Raw genomic sequence first — 20592 nt, forward strand, 5'->3', positions numbered from 1 at the left:
AGATAATACAAACAGCCCAAAAACAGGCCAGGCTTGGTGGCTCACACCTGTAATCCCAGCACTTTGGGAGGCCAAGGTGGGCAAATCATCTGAGATTAGGAGTTGGAGACCAGCCTGGCCAACATGGTGAAACCCTGTCTTTACTAAAAATACAAAAAATTGGCCGAGCGTCGTGGTGCGCACCTGTAATCTCAGCTACTCAGGAAGCAGAGGCAGGAGAATTGCTTGAACCCAGGAGGCGAAGGCTGCAGTGAGCCGAGATCACACCACTGCACTCCAGCCTGAATGAAAGAGCAAGACTCTTGTCTCGAACAAAAAAAAAAATAACCCAAAAACAACTGCGTTAAAAGTGTACCTAACTACACTTTCAATAATAAAAAAAATTATTTTTTCTTTTTTTCGAGATGGAGTCTCGCTCAGTCACCTAGGCTAGAGTGCAGTGGCGTGATCTTGGCGCACTGCAGCCTCCACCTCCCAGGTTCAAGTGATTCTCCTGCTTCAGCCTCCCAAGTAGCTAGGACTACATGCGTACGCCACCATGCCCGGCTAATTTTTATATTTTTAGTAAAGATAGGGTTTCACTATGTTGGCCAGGCTGGTCTTAAACTCCTGACCTCATGATTCGCCCACCTCAGCCTCCCAAAGTGCTGAGATTACAGGCGTGAGCCACCATGCCCGGCCAAGTGTACCTAATTCTCATAGCAAAGACAGTTTTCTGCACCAACTGCTTCCATTCCTCTCTTCTCCTGTCTTATCTTCCTACACCTGAAGAGCTGGTCAATCTATTTTGAAAGAATCTCAAAAAGGGTTAAACTCTTCCTTCTTTAACTCAAAAAGGAACCAGCAAGGCATGATGGCACACATCTGCAATACCAGCTACTCGGCAGGCATAAGCATGAGAAATGCTTGAACCTGAGAGGCAGAGGTTGCAGTGAACCAAGATCTGCCTGGTGACAGAGTGAGACTCCGTCTCAAAAAAAAAAAAAAAAAACCCCTTAGAGAGGTGTAGGTTCTGAAAACACCCCTCACATTGAGCACCAACAAAAGACCAAATTCTAGGATGCCCTCAACCACAACAATCACTTCACAGTCTATAAGGTCTTTCCCTAAATATTCCATCATTTGATTCTCAGAATAACCCTATGAGGTCAATATTACCAATACCCACATTTATAGATAAGCCAATGCACAAAGCAGCTAATTACCAGCCAGAGGTCACAAGTCAATGACACAGTTGGGACTATAACGCCTCAGCTTCTGAACCTAATCACCCTGACAGTGTGCCCTTATGTGATGACTCTATTTCAACATAGTCATCATGCCCAGAAACAGGATGGGGTATTCACAACACATGAGCTGCTCCAATCAAACCCCTTTTTCTTCACTATTCCATCCCTGATCTTTCTCTCCTCTTTTTTCAGACAGGCAGCCAAGAGCAAGAGAGCTGCCACTATTAACCCTTCCCTTCCCTGTGGCCATTCATGCTTCTTTTTCCCAGAACTCTTTCAGATGAACAGGCAAAAGGGGGAAACAAATATGAACAGGAGATTACAGGACAGTCACCCTGACACCAGGATCCCTACACCAAAGAGAAAAGACTGAAGTTTCCTCCCATCTTCCAAGAGTCAGGGAGTAGAAAAACACCACAAAAAAAGCCTAAGCTACCACTCTATCAGTGCTGGCAAAAATCCTTTACTGAAGGGCTTTAATTAACAGAAAAATGTAAAAGTACCAGTTTTTTAAACGGTCCCGGGCTTCCAACTGGGCTCCCACTTCAAAGCTGATTCCTCGTCTGTTAGGTGGATGCTTTGTCATTTTCAGTCATCAACGGGGCTGCCTTTATTCTCCTGAAAAAGCCAATTAAATATTTATGAAACTTAGGCAAAGTCTGCCCAGAGTGTAGCATCATTCACTACACATAAAAAACAAACAGGCATTATTCAAAACACAAAGCTCCATGAAACCCTGTTGGTGCCCTCATTCTAACACAGGTGTGCCTTCCACTGGTTCCTACTCCTCCATCGTGCAGCTTCCTGTAGTTTCTGGAACTGAGAAGACCCTCCCTCAACACTGCTTACCAAAGACTCACCTACAAGGGCCACCCCTTAGAACTACAAAAAAACAACTGCTTTCGCAGTTAAATTCAGTCATCTGCTGATGCATTATTCAACAAATATTTGCTCAGTGACTATTTAAGAAACAGTCAAGACCAAAAGAGACACAGTTCCTGCCCTTAAGAACCCTTCAGTCTACCAGGGAAACACAAAAATTTAGCCAGTAAGCTGATGAATAAAATAACTGCAAACTGTAATTGCAATGAAATTTAAGAGTTACAAAAGAAGCAAACAAACGCCAGTCACAGTAATGTATGCCTATAGTCCCAGCTACTTGCAAGGCAGAGCCAGGTTGTTTCTTTGAGCCCGGGAGTTCGAGACCAGCCTGGGAAACACAGCAAACCTTCGCCTCTTAAAAACAAAAAAATTAAAAACAAAGGAAGCAAACAAAAGCTGAGATACTAATACTTGGTCCTCCTTTTGGAAGGCTGTACAAGGTCCGTTTATATTTTCTTTTCTTTTTTTTTTTTTTTTTTTTTTTGAGACAGAGTCATACTCTGTCACCCAGGCTGAATGTGGTGGCGCCATGTGGTGGCTCACTGCATCCTCTGCCTCCCAGGTTCAACCAATTCTGGAGCCTTGGCTTCCTGAGTAGCTGGGACTACAGGTGCACGCCACCCCGCCCAGCTTATTTTTGTATTTTTAGCAGAGATGGGGTTTCACCATGTTGGCCAGGCTGGTCTCAAACACCTGACCTCAAGTGATCCACCCACATAAGCCTCCCAAAGTGATGGTATTACAGGCATGAGCCACTGTGCCCGGAATTGTTTATACTTTCTTTGATCTATGCATATTTCCACTTCTTTTTTTGTTTGTTGGTTTGTTTTTTTGAGAAGGAGTCTCGCTCTTGTCGCCCAGGCTAGAGTGCAATGGCACGATTTCGGCTCACTGCAACCTCCACTTCTCGGGTTTAAGTGATTCTCCTGCCTCAGCCTCCCAAATAGCTGGGATTACAGGCACCTGCCACCATGCCCAGCTATATTTCCTACTTCTTGAGTCCCTTCTGATCATTTGTATTTTCCTATAAGTTTTACCCAGATTTTCTTTATCATAAAACAATTAAACAGTACAAAATATTATCGTTTAATTCCTTTAATTGCCTTTGAATCTGAAGCCACAATTTGAATCTCTCCTTTCTCAATCCTGTCTTGTGTACTTGTGCTCTAAAGAATAAAATGTATATTTATGATCAGAGAACCAAACAGTAAAGCCAATTTCCTTTTGAGGGGAAAAACGGTGTACTGGATTAGGCTATTTACAAGAAAAGTGGCCCCCATAAAAGAACATTTCTGGCCAGGTGTGGTGGTTCAAGCCTGTAATCCCAACACTTTGGGAGCCCGAGGCGGGCAGATCACGGGGTCAGGAGTTCGAGACCAGCCTGGCCAACATAGTGAAACCCCATCTCTACTAAAAATACAAAATTAGCCGGGTGCAGTGGGAGGCTGAGGCAGGAGAATAGCTTGAACCCGGGAGGCAGAGGTTGGAGTGAGCTGAGATCACACCACTGTACCCCAGCCTAGGTAACAGAGCAAGACTCCGTCTCGAAAAAGAAAAAAAAAAAAAGAAGAACACTTCTTGGCATCACTGAGGTAATTAATCTACTAATCTGCAGAGTCCTGAATGCTATCAGAGGAGCTAGTGGTGGTTCTGATGGACATGCAGCCACTCTGAGCTCTAAGGGCACTTGAACAGACCACCTCTCTACAGCAGACTAACTCCAGCCTAACTCCTTCCTCCCACTAAACTCTGGACTTTTTAAAAATTTTTTTAGACAGGGTCTCATTCTGTTGTCCAGGCTGGAATGCAGTGGCGCTATCATAGCTCACTATAGCCTCAAACTCCTGGGCTCATGCGATACTCTTGCCTCAGCCTCTCGAGTAGCTGGAATCAAAAGCATGCATCAGCACACCCAGGTTTTGTTTTTTGTTTTTTGTTTTTTTTGCAGAGACAGCATCTACGTTACCCAGGCTAGTCTCAAACTCCTGGGTCAAGCAATCCTCCTGCCTGGGCCTCCCAAAGTACTGGGATTACAGGATTACAGGCACAAGCCACTGCATCCAGCCCGATACATTGGCTTTTGACAGCCCACACTGCCCAAGCAATGCCAGAGCACTGCCACAGCAATGCCTGCCTCCTACCAGGAACATTTTCTTTGCAATAAATGAATATGGAAAAAAATAACAGAAGCGATACTCATATCTAACGTGTAATAGCAGCATATTTTATGAAGATTTGCTTGCAATATATTACATAAAAAGGCGGGATGTAAAATTGTACCACATGGAGCTCACATTACAACTCATACACAGCCAGATGAGGTGGCTTAGGCTTATAATCCCAGCTACCGAAAAGGCTGAGGCAGGAGGATCGCTTGAGCCCAGAAGGTCAAGACTGCAGTGAGCTATGATTCTGCCATTGTACTCCAGCCTGAGTGACAGAGCAAGAACCTGTCTCTTTAAAAAAAAAAAAAAAAAAAGGGCCAGGGGTGGTGGCTCATTCCTATAATCCCAGAACTTTGGGAGGCTGAGGCTGCTGGATCACCTGAGGTCAGGAGTTTGAGACCAGCCTAACCAACATGGAGAAATCCTGCCTCCACTAAAAATACAAAATTAGCCAGGTGTGGTGGTGCATGCCAGTAATTCCAGCTACTCGGGAGGCTGAGGCAGGAGAATCACTTGAACCCAGGAGGTGGAGGTTCCAGTGAGCCAAGATCACGCCATTAAACTCCAGCCTGGGCAACAAGAGTGAAACTGTGTCTCAAAAAAAAAGGAAAAAAAAAAAGAAAAAAGAAACTCATTAATTTTTTTTTTTTTTTTTTTTTTTGGAGACAAGGTCTTGCTCACTCTGTCACTCAGGCTGGTCTACAGTGGCACAAACCTGGATCACTGTAGCCTCGACTTCCTCGGCTCATGTGATCCTGCCTACTCAGCCTCCCAAGCACCTGGGACTACAGGTGCAAGCCACCACACCCAGCTAATTTGTTCTTTGGTAGAGACACGGTCTTGTTATGTTTGTCTGGGCTAGTCTCAAACTCCCAGGTTCAAGTGATCCTCCTGACTCGGCCTCCCAAAGTGCTGGAATTAGAGACATAAGCCATGGTACCCAGCCACTGATTCTTTTTGTAAAGACCAGAAGAAAAAAATAAGTTATAGGTTATTGGTGATTGTTCCTTTTTTCTTAATTTCCTAAATTTTAGTTTTTCACAATGAAAATTTTTCATAAGTGCATAATGTGAGGGATTATACATGTGAAGGACAATAAGCTATCTATTAAACAACCCATTCCAGGCCGGGCACAGTGACTCATGCCTGTAATCCCAGAACTTTGGGAGGCCGAGGAGGGAGGATCACAAGGTCAAGAGATCGAGACAATCCTAGCTCACATGGTGAAACCCTGTCTCTACTAAAAATGCAAAATTTAGCTGGGCGTGGTGGCACGTCCCTATAGTCCCAGCTACTCAGGAGGCTGAGGCAAAATAATCGCTTGAACCTGGGAGGCAGAGGTTGCAGTGAGCCGAGATCGCGCCACTGCATTCCAGCCTGGCAACAGAGTAAGACTCCGTCTAAAAAACAAACAAACAAAAAAAACAAAAACAAAAACAAATTCCGAAGGGCTGATATTGGGAAACACATAAAGCAAAGCAAACCAAGGCAGAAATGGTTGACAGCTGTAATTAAGGAAGTTGAAACTTAAGCTGAAAAGCTGTGTTGGCAAGAGGTTCTAACTATTTGGACCCTAGGAAAGAAGTGTCAGAGGTTTGACAGCCTTTACCAAACATTCCCTAAGAAAATGAGATATCAAATCTGACATACACATGGCCGGGCATGGTAGCTCACGCCAGAACTTTGGGAGGCCGAGGCGGCTGATCACTCGGGGTCAGGAGTTCCAGACCAGCCAGACCAGCCTGGCCAACATGGTAAAATCCTGTCTCTATTAAAATTACAAAAATTAGCCAGGCGTGGTGGTGCATGCCTGTAATCCCAGATACTCAGGAGGCTGAGGCATGAGAATTGCTTGAACCCAGGAGGTGGGGGTTTCAGTGAACCGAGATCATGTCACTGCACTCCTGCCTGGGTGACAGAGCAAGACTGTCTCAAAAAAAAAAAAAAAAAAAACTGACATACAGGTATAATCCAATCAGAAGAAAGGTCTTCATTTTGGCTTGCCTGAAATACCACGTCAAATTATCTTGTTCTCTGACTTAATTCATACCAAGCAATATTCTGATTATTAATTTCCCCTCCCAGATTATATAAAAAGGTGATGCCCAACAAGAAAGGCAGGATGAAACTTAATACTCACTGAGCTATTATTTGTCAGGCTGTGTAGGCTAACAGTCTTCTTTTACCAAAGTAATGGAATTTAATGTAATGGGGTTAAATGCTTGGCCTTGAATCCCCAGTTAATAAAATCATTCAGTTAATAAAATCATTAACTGAATGAATTTATATAAATTATTTAACCCCTTATTAGCTGAATGAATTTGTGTAAATTATTTTCCTCTCTGTAAAATAGGGATGGTGATAATAATAATATCTATCTCCAAGCAGTGGATGTGAGGATTAAAATATATAATCCATTTAAAGAGCTCAGGACCGGCACAAAGTAAGAACTACACAGTTAGTAGCTGTAAATAACTATGTTAGCACAAATGAGGAAATTCGGTTTAAAGTAACTTGGTTAAAGTTCAAGTGCTAAGTGACAGGCCCCAGAACAAAAGTCCAGGTTGGCCTGACTTCTGAATTAATTGTTTCTACCACATTACTGTCCCCCAGGCACCCCAGGAGGCCTTCCATTAAAATGTAGGAGGGAGGGAGGCAGTGAATGAATGAAGATGAGCAAATTATTCCCAAAATCTCAATAAAACCAATTCCTCTTCAGGCTGAATCCTCAGAATTCCTGCTATTTATGAACTAAAACCTGTTTCATTGTAACTCTGACCCATGTGTTTGAAGTTTCACTCTCTGGTATCACACAGAACAGAAAACTAATCTGGCTTTCCCATCCCATTACCAATTTCCCCTTCACCCCTCTGAGGTGGCAGAGTTTGTTTTTAAATTCACATTAATTCACCCAACAAACCACCAACGAGTATTATCAGTAAGTCACTATGCTGGAAATGCTGAAAATTAGGAATCCAACTCAGTCCCAGCTCTAGTCCACCCAGCAAGACAAACTCAAACACTAAGAAGGCATGAATGAGTTCTAGCAAAGGGTGAAGGGAGGGGCAGAGGGGAAATCATCTGAAAGTATCTATTTAAATTGACAACATCTACTAAAGAATAAAAAAGAGTTCAATAGAGAAGCAGGAATTTCAAAAAAATTACATAAGTAGTACATTTTTACTTCCTTCATTTAGTTTCTAACATGATTTTTCTGAAGATGCAATAGGACTAAGATTCTGTAGCTTTTAACTTCTCTTCAGGGCCTTAGCTTTTTCTTCCAAAAATCACCAGCTTCCAGAAAAAGAGAAAAAGGGAACATGTTCAATATGGACATGGAGAGAATTTTAAAAACTCATGCAATCTGTATTCACATAGGATTCCATTTTAAAAGACCTTGGCAGGATTTCAAATTACTCCTTTACATTCAAATTTCCCTACAATGGGAACTCACTGCTACACAGGAGACACAGGGCCTAGTTTATTTCCTTAAATACAGTATTCGATCAGTGTCCCCTGCATCAACGATAATGAAAGCTTTAAATGCACACTGTGCAGCACAGTTTAAAGGGCACTTCCACAAATGACAAACTGGAAGAAAATAACTGCAACTCGTATGACAAAGAGCTAACTTCCATTATTAACAAAGAGTGCGTACAAACCAAGGACAAAAAAGTTCAAACAACTTACTCTTTTTTTTTTTTTTTGAGACAGAGACTTGCTCTGTCGCCCAGGCTGGAGTGCAATGGCATGATCTCAGCTCACTGCAACCTCCGCCTACTGGGTTCAAGCGATTCTCCTGCCTCAGCCTCCCAAGTAGCTGGGATTACAGGTGTGTGCCACCACGCCCGGCTAATTTTGCATTTTTAATAGAGACAGGGTTTCTCCATGTTGGTCAGGCTGGTCTTGAACTCCCGACCATAGGTGATCCACCCGCCTCGGCCTCCCAAAGTGCTCGGATTACAGGCGTGAGCCACCGTGCCTGGTCACAACTTACTTTAAAATGTGCAAAGTGGGCCAGGTGCGATGGCTCACACCTGTAATCCCAGCACTTTGGGAGGCCAAGGCGGGTGGATCACCTGAGGTCGGGAGTTCAGGACCAGCCTGACCAACATGGAGAAACCCCGTCTCTACTAAAAATATAAAATTAGCCAGGCGTGGTGGCACACACCTGTAATCCCAGCTACTAGGGAGGCTGAAGCAGGAGAATTGCTTGAACCCGGGAGGCGGAGGTTGCGGTGAGCAGAGATTGCACCATTGCCCTCCAGCCTGGGCCACAAGAGTGAGACTCCGTCTCAAAAAAACAAAACAAAACAAATGCGCAAACTGTAAGAAATGGCATATTTGGAGGTCGAGTACAGATACAAAGGTCTAATGAACACGTGATAATATATACATATAACATCACCCTAAATTAAAGGAAATGCAAATTAAAATAACAAAATTTCACTTCTCAAATTGGCAAAAATTTAAAGGTAGTGTTAACAGGGATGAGGAGAAGAGACCATGCTCAAATGCTTCTATCCAAAGCATTAACTAGAAAAGCTTTCTAGAGGCAATTTGGCACCACTTACAAAAACATAATCTCTGCCCAACAATCCCATGGCCAGTAACTCATAATGAAGACATACCCTCAAAGCCTATCAGATTATCCATAACAATAATCAATAGAGCTTTGAAATTTCTGCAACCAAAACATACATCAAAAGAGGACTGTGTCTCAGCCACTCAGGAGGCTGAGGTGGGAGGATTGCTTGAGCCCAGGAGTTTGAGGCTGCAATAAGCTACATCATGCCACTACAGCTATTAAAAGGAAAATGGGCCAGGCACACTGGCTCACGCCTGTAATCCCAGCACTTTGGGAGGATATGGTAGGTGGATTGCTTGAGCTCAGGAGTTCAAGATCAGCCTGGACAACATGGTGAAATCCCATCTCTACAAAAAATACAAAAAAATTAGCCAGGCATGGTAGTACGTGTCTGTAGTCCCAACTACTTGGGAGGCTAAGGTAGGAGGATGGTTTGAGCCCAGGAGGAAGAGGTCGCAGTGAGCGGAGATTGTACCACAGCACTCTAGCCGGGGCAAAACAGCCAGACCTGTCTCAAAAAAAAAAAAAAAAAAAAAAAAGGCCAAGTGCGGTGGCTCACACCTGTAATCCCAGCACTTTGAGAGACCGAGGCAGGTGGATCACCTGAGGTCAGGTGTTCAAGACCAGCCAGGGCAACACGGTGAAACCCCATCTCTTCTAAAAATACAAAAATTAGCCTGGTGTGGTGGCACATGCCTGTAATCCCAGCTACTCAGGAGGCTGAGGCAGGAGAATCACTTGAACCCAGGAGGTGGAGGCTGCAGTGAGCTGACATCATGCCACTGCACTCCAGTCTGGGTGACAGAGCAAGATTCCATCTGAAAAAAAAAAAAAAAAAAAAAAACTACCAAAGAAGTAATTGTCAGCAGGAATTACCTAGATGGTATGATTTTATTTTATTCTGGTGGTAGGGTTGCTTCTTTATGTTTCTTCATTTTTCTTTTTTTTTGAGATAGGGTCTCACTGTCACCCAGACTGGAATGCAGTGGCGCGATCTCAGCTCACTGTAACCTTCGCCTCCTAGGCTCAAGCAATTCTCCTGCCTCAGCCTCCTGAGTAGCTACGATTACAGACATAAGCCACTACTGCCCCGCTACTTTTTGTATTTTTAGTAGAGATAGGGTTTCACCATGTTGGCCAGGCTGGTCTTGAACTCCTGACCTCAAATGATCCACCCACCTTGGCCTCCCAAAGTGCTGGGATTACAGGCATAAACCACCACGCCTAGCCCGTTTTTTAAATGTTATTTAAATAAGCAAATTTTTCACTAGGTACACTGGCTCACGCCTATAATCCCAGCAGTTTGGGAGGCTGAGTACAGGCTCATGCCTGTAATCCCAGCATTTTGGGAGGCCAAGGGGCAGATAGCTTGAGTCTACGAGTTCAAGACCAGCCTGGGCAACTTGGTGAAATCTCATCTCTACAAAAAACACAAAAAGAAAAAAAACTGCAAATTTTTTAAATGCAAGAACTTAATTCTTACACCATTTTACTATTTACTGGATCTTCACAACTGCCAGATGACATAATTGGGACTAATGTAATGTTACCATGGTATAGAAGTAAAATTAAGTTACAGGGAGGAAACTGACATGCAGAGGTGCTAGCAAATTTCAAGGTCCTCTGAGGCAGAATTTCCTCTTATCAAAAGTAACAGGATGTCTACAGAAGTAGAAAAACTGCTTCTCAAAGGTCCTTCCTCTTTCTCTGACCAAAGTCGTTGCGATGCTTATATTCATGTCTTTAGATATAAACATAACTTGAATACAGGAAGATAAAGCAACTGGGTGCTTTTCAAATGTTGTGTCAGAATTATCACACCATTATATAACAAGCAGAAATACTTAATTTTTTAGAAAAGACAAAACCTAACACTGGTCCAGATGCGGGGAAACAGGTACACTAGAACACCTCCTGGGGTCCTGACCATGGCCATCTTTTTATACCTCAATCTAGAAGCAAAGAACAAAGAACAAGCTGTGGAACTGCTTATACTCTTAGACTCATTCAGCCATTTCAAGCTGAAGAATACAGTCCAGGATAAAAATAAATCATTTGTGAAAATGAGAAAAACCAATAGCTCTTTACATAAGATTCTGGGGAAGCTGGATGTAGTTCATCCATTAAAAAACAAGAGAATATTTAATCAAAATTCAATACAGTAGTACTACATTATAAACTCAACAGATATCTAATAAATTAAATAAAGAATGCTATTAAGCTACTACTATGATAAAGATGTAAACTAACCTTACAAAAACAGAGTAGATATAAAATACCCTTATGCAAACTAACGAGACCCACATAAAAAAAAAAATTTATAGTCCGGACATGGTGGCTCACGCCTGCAATTCCAGCACTTTGGGAGGCCAAGGCGGGCAGATCATGAGGTCAAGAGATCGAGACCATCCAGGTAAACATAGTGAAACCCATCTCTACTAAAAAATACAAAAATTAGCTGGGCATGGTGGTGTGCGCCTGTAATCCCAGCTACTTAGGAGGCTGAGGCAGAACAATCGCTTGAACCCGAGAGGTGGAGGTTGCAGTGAGCTGAGATCACACGACTACACTCCACCCGGGCAACACAGTGAGACTCTGTCTCAAAAAAAAAAAAAAAATTATAATAACTAACCTTACATATATTAACTAATTTAATCCTTACAAAAATCACAGAAGTACTATATTAATCCCCATTATAAAAATGAGGAAAAAGGCCGGGCGCGGTGGCTCAAGCCTGTAATCCCAGCACTTTGGGAGGCCGAGACGGGTGGATCACGAGGTCAGGAGATCGAGACCATCCTGGCTAACAAGGTGAAACCCCGTCTCTACTAAAAAATACAAAAAAAAAAAACTAGCCGGGCGAGGTGGCGGCGCCTGTAGTCCCAGCTACTCGGGAGGCTGAGGCAGGAGAATGGCATGAACCCGGGAGGCGGAGCTTGCAGTGAGCTGAGATCCGGCCACTGCAACTCCAGCCCGGGAGACAGAGCGAGACTCCGTCTCAACAAAAAAAAAAAAAAAAAAATGAGGAAAAAGAAAGTTAAGGATACTAATATAGTAAGGAGCTAAGCTAGCATCCGAACCTCAGCCCAGTAGCTCCTGAATTCAGATTCTTACCCCAAGTTTATTTACAAGGTACATTGTTGAACTCTGTTTCTTCACTTATGATATGGGGATAGTGGCCCCTATCATGGGTGTTACGAGAATTAAATGAGAAAGGTCTGCAAAACCCCTATTAAAATGTCTAACACAAACTAGGTAGTCAGCTGGGTGCAGTGGCTTACACCTGTAATCCCAGCACTTTGGAAGGGCAAAGTGGGCAGATCACTTGAGGTCAGGAATTCGAGACCAGCCTGGCCAATGTGGTGAAACCCTGTCTCTACTAAAAAAAATACAAAAATTAGCCAGACGTCATGGCACACACCTATAATCCCAGCTACTCGAGGGTGAGGCAGAATAATTGCTTGAACCCAGAGATGAAGGTTGCAGTGAGCCAAGATGGTGCCACTGCACTCCAGCCCAGGCATCAGAGTGAGATTTGTCTCAAAAATAAATAAATAAATACATAAATAAATAAATAAAGTAGGTACTCAATAAATGGTAGTAGATTTTTCTTTTTTCTAAGACGGAGTCTCACTCTGTCCCCAGACTGGAGTGCAATGGTGTGATCTCAGCTCACTGCAACCTCCTCCTCCTGGGTTCAAGCAATTCTCCTGCCTCAGCGTTCCCAAGTAGCTGGGATTACAGGAGTGCACCACCACGTCCAGCTAATTTTTGTATTTTTAGTGGAGACAGGATATTGCCATGTTGGCCAGGCTGGTCTCAAACTCACAACCTCAGGTGATTCGCCCACCTCAGCCTCCCAAAGTGCTGACATTACAGGCGTGAGCCACCACGCCCACATTTTCTGAATTCATATCACATTTACAGTTAATGTACTGACAAAGACTCTGGGTTTTATTTTGGGAGAGGCAAAAGAGTACTGTCGCTATGGTAACTGGAAGTCTTGCCCTCAGCAATCCCTTTGTGCTCAAGGAAAAGAGGAACAACAAAGAATTAAAAGTGATAGATGGGTATGGAACAAGACCTTTCAGTGAATCAGCTCTGGGACATGGGTAGAGGGAAATAAACTCTGGGACTTTCGAGGAAAAAAATCTCTGGGACTCTCAAGGAATAAAATGCCAATCACCAGAAACTATAGAACAGGCTTTGGGATAATCTAATGGTGCTTATCACAAGGCTTGGATTCAACCTCCATTAAAGGGTGACAGTGCCTTTTAACTCAATACAACCACTTTAAATTGAGGGACACTTCAGGTGAAAGACCAGCTTAAATCTTTATGCCCCCTTCATTCAAGAAATATTCATTGAGTGCCTGCTGTGTGCCAGGTACTGGAGATAGATAATGGGAGGACAAGGCACCCCAGACCCCGTTCTCTAGTGAGGAAGGCAGCTAAGAAACAAGATAAGCACATACATAATGGTCATTTTTTTTTTTTCTTTTTTTAGGCAGAGTTTCGCTCTTGCTGCCCAGGCTGGAGTGCAGTGGCGCAATCTTGGCTCACTGCAACCTCCACTTCCCGGGTTCAAGCAATTCTCCTGCCTCAGCCTCCTGGTAGCTGGGATTACAGGCATGCGCCACCACGCCCGGCTAATTTTTGTATTTTTAGAAGAGACAGAGTTTCTCCATGATGGTCAGGCTGGTCCCGAACTCCCGACCTCAGGTGATCCACCCACCTCAGCCTCTCAAAGTGCTGGGATTACAGGTGTGAGCCACCACGCCTGGCCTTTTTTTTTTTTTTTTTTTTTTTTTGAGACAGAGTCCAGCTCTTGTCGCCCAGCCTGGAGTGCAACGTGTGATCTCGGCTCTCTGCAACCTCCGCCTCCCAGGTTCAAGCAATCCTCCTGCCTCAGCCTCCCCAGTAGCTGGGATTACAGGCGTGCGCCACCATGCCCGGCTAATCTTTGTATTTTTACTAGAGACAGGGTTTCACCATGTTACCCAAGCTGGTCTCGAACTCCTGATCTCCGGTGATCCGCCCACCTTGGCCTCCCAAAGTGCTGGGATTACAGGCATGAGCCACTGCACTACGCGAGCATATAAAGATCATTTCTGACAGAGATAAGTAATTGCGGGAAAAACAACAAAATAATGTGAACCAGCAGCATGGAAAGGACTATTTTAGATACGGCTGTTAGAAAGGACTCTCCGAAGATGGGTGCAGTGGCTCACACCTGTAATCCCAGCACTTTGGGAGGCCGAGGCGGGCGGATCACCTGAGGTCAGGAGTTCGAGACCAGCCTAGCCAATATGGTGAAACCCCATCTCTACTAAAATTACAAAAATTAGCCAGGCACGGTGGCAGGCGCCTGTAGTCCCAGATACTCAGGAGGCTGAGGCAGGAGAATTACTTGAACCCAGGAGGTGGAGGTTACAGTGAGCCAAGATCGTGCCACCACACTCCAGTCTGGGTGACAAACCAAGACTCTGTCTAAAAAAAAAAGAAAGAAAAGAAGTAAAGAAAAAGAAAGAAAAGGACTCTGCGAGGAACTGAGGTCTAAGCAGAGACCTAGGTGACAAGAAGGAGACAGCCATGTGATGATCTAAGGAAAGTGACTTCTAAGCAAAGGGAACTACTAGAGGCAAAGAGCCTCCGGCAGAAACGAGCTTTTCCCATACACAGCCAGAGCCTAGAAGGTTGAGACTTCCCGCAGCCCCTGCTGCTGTCCCAGGAAAACATAAACAATTTTAGCCGGTCCAGTGATACCTGGGTCTCCCAGGAAGAAGCCTTCAAGAGGACTTTCTGCCAAAGTTCTGCCTTGGAGGAAGGCCAGGGAGTGCCTAGGGATGGGTGCACAGACAGGTTTTAGACTCACATTTTGATCAATGGTGGCTCCAGTCATGGTTAGCTGAGAAACAACAAGAAAAATCACTGGGCATGTTTGCCCAGATATCAAATGGGATCAACGGCCCCAATTTCCTAGCGTTGTGAAGAATAAGTGAGCTAACGGATGTCAAGTGCTTAGCACAGCAAACTCTAAATGGTACTGGTGATGGCAATGGTGATATACTAGCAAAAAAGACATCAGACACAAAGAATTATAGTCAATATTATTAAAAATTAACACACAGTATCCAATATATTAAAGTGCATAAAGAGCACATCTTTAGTCCTAGGGAAGTGACAAATTGGTTCAAGTAGGACCTCTTCCCACGTCACACTAGAAGAAAGGGAATTAGTTCCTTTTACTTGACAAGGTAGGGAAGGAGGGAGGAAAGGCAGAAGAGGTAAGGAGGAAGAAAAATAAAGGAAGGAAGGAAGGGAAGGCAAGAATGAAAAGAGGGAAGACGCCAGGCACGATGGCTCACGCCTGTAATCCCAGCACTTTGGGAGGTCGAGGAGGGCAGATCACCAGAGTTCAGTAGTTTGAAACCAGTCTGGCCAACATGGTGAAACCCCATCTGTACTAAAAATACAAAAAATTAGCCAGGCATGGTGGCATGTGCCTGTAATCCCAGTTACTCAAGAGGCTGAGGCAGGAGAATTGCTTGAGCCCAGGAGATGGAGGTTGCAGTGAGCCAAGATCGAGCCACTGCACTCCAGCTCAGCGACAGAGCAAGACTCTGTCTCAAAATAAAAGAGTGAAGAAAGAAATAGGCCTCAAAACTTCCCCACTGTCTTCCCAGGTACTTGAAATGTTTTCTCCAAGAGTCAAGCATTTCCTTCCATAATTAAAATGCAAAGAGACAGCAAACATGAGTTGAGTTTACTCATTCCAAACTACTGAGAATGAGTTGATTAAATCAGTGGATTTTCCCAGTAGCAATGGAAAGGGCCTGGGCCAGGGTTGGCCCTAAAATGTATCTGTTGTATGACCTTTGGCATATTACTCAATTTCACTGAGCTAATCATCTTACCCTTACAAGTTCCTTCTCCTTTTGTCCCCATCAAAGTTTAAGGCCTTAAGATTGGCAAGTGTGCCAAACTAGAAACATGGGCACTTCCCTTACCTCCTTCTCCCTCTCACACTTGGACACCATTTTGTTGGACCTGCTTCTAAGTCTCGCCCATTGCCAAGTAGATGCCCAGTATCAGCCCTGCATCAGTTCTAATCTTGATTACTCCAACAGCTCTTGACAGAGCTCCAAGCCGCCAGCTACACCTTCCCCAGATCCAAATCAATACTGTCTCATGAGATGACATCTTCTCAGTGGTTATTTTATGACAAATACTATTCTAAGATATATATACACACACACACACACACACACATATATACATACTATTCTAAGATATATACTACTCTAAGATATGTATGTATATACTAAGATATATATACTATTCTGATATATATATAACTATATCAGCCCATTTAGTGTCTACCTCTTAGGTTTGTAATGAGCATTATTCCCATTTTACGGATGAGAAAACTCAGGTTCACAAAGTAAGTTTCCCAAATACCAAAGCTAGCCAGGTATTGGGACAAGGAATTGAACCGAGGTAAGGCTGACTCCAGTTAACTACACTGCTGCTAATCTTCATCACTGCTACTACAGTGATATTTCTAAAATCTAAGTCTGATCTTAAGACTTCTATTTTAAAACAGTTCAGGCCAGGCACGGTGGCTCACGCCTGCAATCCCAGCACTTTGGGACGCCAAGGCAGGTGGATCTCAAGGTCAGGAGTTCAACACCAGCCTGGCCAACATGGTGAAACCTAACCTCTACTAAAAATACAAAAATTAGTTGGGCATGGTGGCTCAAGCCTGTAATCCCAGCACTTTGGGAGGCCGAGACGGGCGGATCACGAGGTCAGGAGATCGAGACCATCCTGGCTAACATGGTGAAACACCATCTCTACTAAAAAATACAAAAAAAAAAAGCTAGCCGGGCGAGGTGGCGGGCGCCTGTAGTCCCAGCTACTCGGGAGGCTGATGCAGGAGAATGACTTGAACCCGGGAGGCGGAGCTTGCAGTGAGCTGAGATCCGGCCACTGCACTCCAGCCTGGGCCACAGAACGAGACTCTGTCTCAAAAAAAAAAAAAAAAAAAGCTAGCCGGGCGAGGTGGCGGGCGCCTATAGTCCCAGCTACTCGGGAGGCTGAGGCAGGAGAATGGCGTAAACCAGGGAGGCTGAGCCTGCAGTGAGCTGAGATCCGGCCACTGCACTCCAGCCTGGGTGACAGAGCGAGACTCCATCTCAAAAAAAAAAAAAAATTACAAAAATTAGCCAGGCATGGTGGCCCATGCCTGTAATTCCAGCTACTCAGGAGACCGAGGCAGAAGAATCACTCAAACCCAGGAGGCAGAGTTGCAGTGAGCCGAGATCACGCCACTGCAGTCCAGCCTGGGCAACAGAGCAAGGCTTCATCTCAAAAAAAAAACAAAAACAAAAAACAAAAAAAACAGTTCAGTGGCTCCCCTACAGAACCATAATCAAGGTACTCAGTGCAGCATTCGGGCCGTTAGTGAGTTAGCCATTATAACCAAGCCAAAAGAAACTCTAAAGATGGGAGCTTAAAAGGACAGAAGCAGGCAAGCTTTAGCAGACAGGCTGTGGGACACACTGGTTATGAGCCAGAACTCTGAAATAAGAGTGCCTGAGTTTGGACCCCAGCCCCACCACTTTCCAGATAAACTTGCACAAGTCATGTCCTCTCTGAGCTTCCCCATCTGTAAAATGAGGATATCATTAGCACCCACTTCAAACCATCATACAGGTGTTGTGAAGATAAAAGTTACTTAGTACAGGCCAGGCCTGGGGGCTCACACCTGTAATCCCAGTACTTTGGGAGGCCAAGGCAGGCTGATCACCTGAGGTCAAAAGTTTGAGATCAGCCTTGTCAACATGATGAAATCCCGCCTTTACTAAAAATACAAAAATTAGCCAGGCGTGGTGGCATGCACCTGTAATCCCACCTACAGGGGAGGCTGAGGAAGGAGAATCGCTTGAACCTGAAAGGCAGAGGTTGCAGTGAGCCGGGATTACACCATTGCAGTCCAGCCAGGATGACAGAGCGAGACTCCGTCAAAAAAAAAAAAAAAAAAAGTTATTTAGCAGAGCCTGGCACACAATAAGCTTGCAAGGTTATTACTGTTCTTGCTGGGCATGGTGGCTTAAACCTGTAATTCTAGCATTTTGGGAGGCAGAGGCGGGCGGATCATCTGAGGTCAGGAATTTGAGACCAGCCTGGCCAATGTGATGAAAACCCATCTCTACTAAACACACAAAAAATTAGCTAAGCATGGTGGCAGATGCCTGTAATCCCAGCTACTCAGGAGGCTGAGGCAGGAGAATTGCCTGAACCCAGGAGGCGGAGTTTGCAGTGAGCTGAGATCGATCCACTGCACTTCAGACTGGGCAACAAGAGCAAAACTGTGCATATATTAAAAAAAAAAAAAGTTGGGGGATGCTGGGCGCCGTGGCTCATGCCTGTAATCTCACCACTTTGGGAGGCAGAGGTGGGTGGTTCATGAGGTCAGGAGTTCGAGACCAGCCTAGCCAACATGGTGAAACCCTGTCTCAACTAAAAACACAAAAAATTAGCCGGGCATGTTGGTGCATGCCTGTAGTTCTAGCTGCTCAGTTGGCTGCAGCAGAATTGCTTGAACCCGGCAGGTGGAGGTTGCAGTGAGCCGAGATCCCACCACTGCACTCCAGCCTGGGCGACAGAGTGAGACTGTGTCACCAAAAAAAAAAAAACACGAAAAAGAAAAAGAAAAAAAGGTTATTACTGTTCTTACTACCCATACTCCTGCCACATCCAAACTCCCTGCAGTTCCGACCTCCAGGGCCTTTGTATAAACAAGCTGCTTTTTTTTTTTTTTTTTTTTTTTTTTTTTTTGACAGTCTTACACTGTCACCCAGGCTGCAGTGCAATGGCACGATCTTGGCTCACTGCAACTTCTGTCTCCCAGGTTCAAGCGATTCTCCCGCCTCAGCCTCCTGAGTAGCTTGGATTACAGGAGCGCACCACCATACCTGGCTAATTTTTATATTTTTACTAGTGACGGGGTTTCACCATGTTGGCCAGGGTGGTCTCGAACTCCTGACCTCAGGTGATCTACCCGCCTCCGCCTCCCAAAGTGCTGGGATTACAGGCATGAGCCACTGCACCCAGCCAAATAAGCTGCTTTCTCTTCCTGGTCCTTCATGACCAGGCTTAGCCATTGGCACCTCCCTGAAGGACTTCCCTCACACCTGCATTCTCTCATGGCAACCTAACTTACCCTATGGGTCACAGCATTCATCACTCTGCACTGAAACTGCCTATCTAAGTAGATTTCTCTCAGAAGGCAATGAACTCCTCATAGGCATCCCCAGCATCTAACAAGCAGTGCCCTTAATATGGTGGTCAAATGCTTATTAAATGATATAACCTGGCCAGGCGCGGCGGCTCACACTAGTAATCCCAGCACTTTGGGAGGCCGAGGTGGGTAGATCACCTGAGGTCAATTCAAGAACACCCTGGCCAAAATGGCAAAACCCCACCTCTAGTAAAAATACAAAAATTAGCCAGGCGTGGTGGTGTGCACTGGTAATCCCAGCTACTCAGGAGGCTGAGGCAGGAGAAAGGCTTCAACACGGGAGGTGGAGGTGGCAGTGAGCTGAGATTGTGCCATTGCACTCTAACCTGGGCAACAGAGAGAGACTACATCTCAAAAAAAAAAAAAAAAAAAAAGAAAAGAGGCCGGGCGCGGTGGCTCAAGCCTGTAATCCCAGCACTTTGGGAGGCCGAGACGGGCAGATCACGAGGTCAGGAGATTGAGACCATCCTGGCTAACACGGCGAAACCCCGTCTCTACTAAAAAATACAAAAACCTAGCCGGGCGAGGTGGCGGGCGCCTGTAGTCCCAGCTACTCGGGAGGCTGAGGCAGGAGAATGGCGTAAACCCGGGAGGCGGAGCTTGCAGTGAGCTGAGATCCGGCCACTGCACTCCAGCCTGGGCGACAGAGCAAGACTCTGTCTCAAGAAAAAAAAAAAAAAAAAAAGAGATAACCTCAGCCTTCTCACTGGCAAAATGGAAATAAAAACAGAAAAGAGGCCAGGTGCAATGGCTCACACCTGTAATCCCAGTACTTTGGAAGGCCAAGGTGAGAGGATCATTTGAGTGAGGCCAGGAGTTTGAAGCCAGCCTGGGCAACATAGTGAGATCTCATCTCTACAAAAAATAAAAATATGGAGCTGCGCTAGGTAGCTCACACCTGTAATCCCAGCACTTTGGGAGGCCAAGGCAGGTGGATCACTTAAGGCCAGGAGTTCGAGACCAGCCTGGCCAAAATGATGAAACCCTGTCTCTACTAAAAATACAAAAATTAGCTGGGTATGATGGCAAGCACCTGTAATCCCAGCTACTAGGGAGGCTGAGGCAGGAGAATCACTTGAACCCAGGCAGAGGTTGCAGTGAGCAGAGACTGCACCACTGCACTCCAGCCAGGGAGACAGAGCAAAACTCTCTCTCAAAAAGTAAAAATAAAAATACAGGAGATCGAGACCATCCTGGCGAACACGGTGAAACCCCGTCTCTACTAAAAAATACAAAAAACTAGCCGGGCGAGGCGGCGGGCGCCTGTAGTCCCAGCTACTTGGGAGGCTGAGGCAGGAGAATGGCGTAAACCCGGGGGGCGGAGCTTGCAGTGAGCTGAGATCCGGCCACTGCACTCCAGCCCGGGCGACAGAGCCAGACTCCGTCTCAAAAAAAAAAAAAAAAAAAAAAAAAAAAAAAAAAA

At 44.9% G+C, this 20592-nt stretch overlaps 1 protein-coding gene across 1 annotated transcript in view; it reads right to left on the minus strand.

Annotated features, from left to right (window-relative positions):
* Positions 1-20592, minus strand: part of PHF20 (PHD finger protein 20) — a 185535-nt gene that overhangs the window by 148041 nt on the left and 16902 nt on the right. The window contains exon 2 of the mRNA XM_025398902.1: positions 1733-1847. Coding sequence (XP_025254687.1) covers positions 1733-1815 — 83 coding nt within the window. The 5' untranslated portion in view covers positions 1816-1847. The remainder of the gene's footprint in view (positions 1-1732; positions 1848-20592) is intronic.

The sequence above is a fragment of the Theropithecus gelada genome, chromosome 10, assembly GCF_003255815.1.
Source record: "Theropithecus gelada isolate Dixy chromosome 10, Tgel_1.0, whole genome shotgun sequence".
NCBI classification, from domain to species: domain Eukaryota; kingdom Metazoa; phylum Chordata; class Mammalia; order Primates; family Cercopithecidae; genus Theropithecus; species Theropithecus gelada.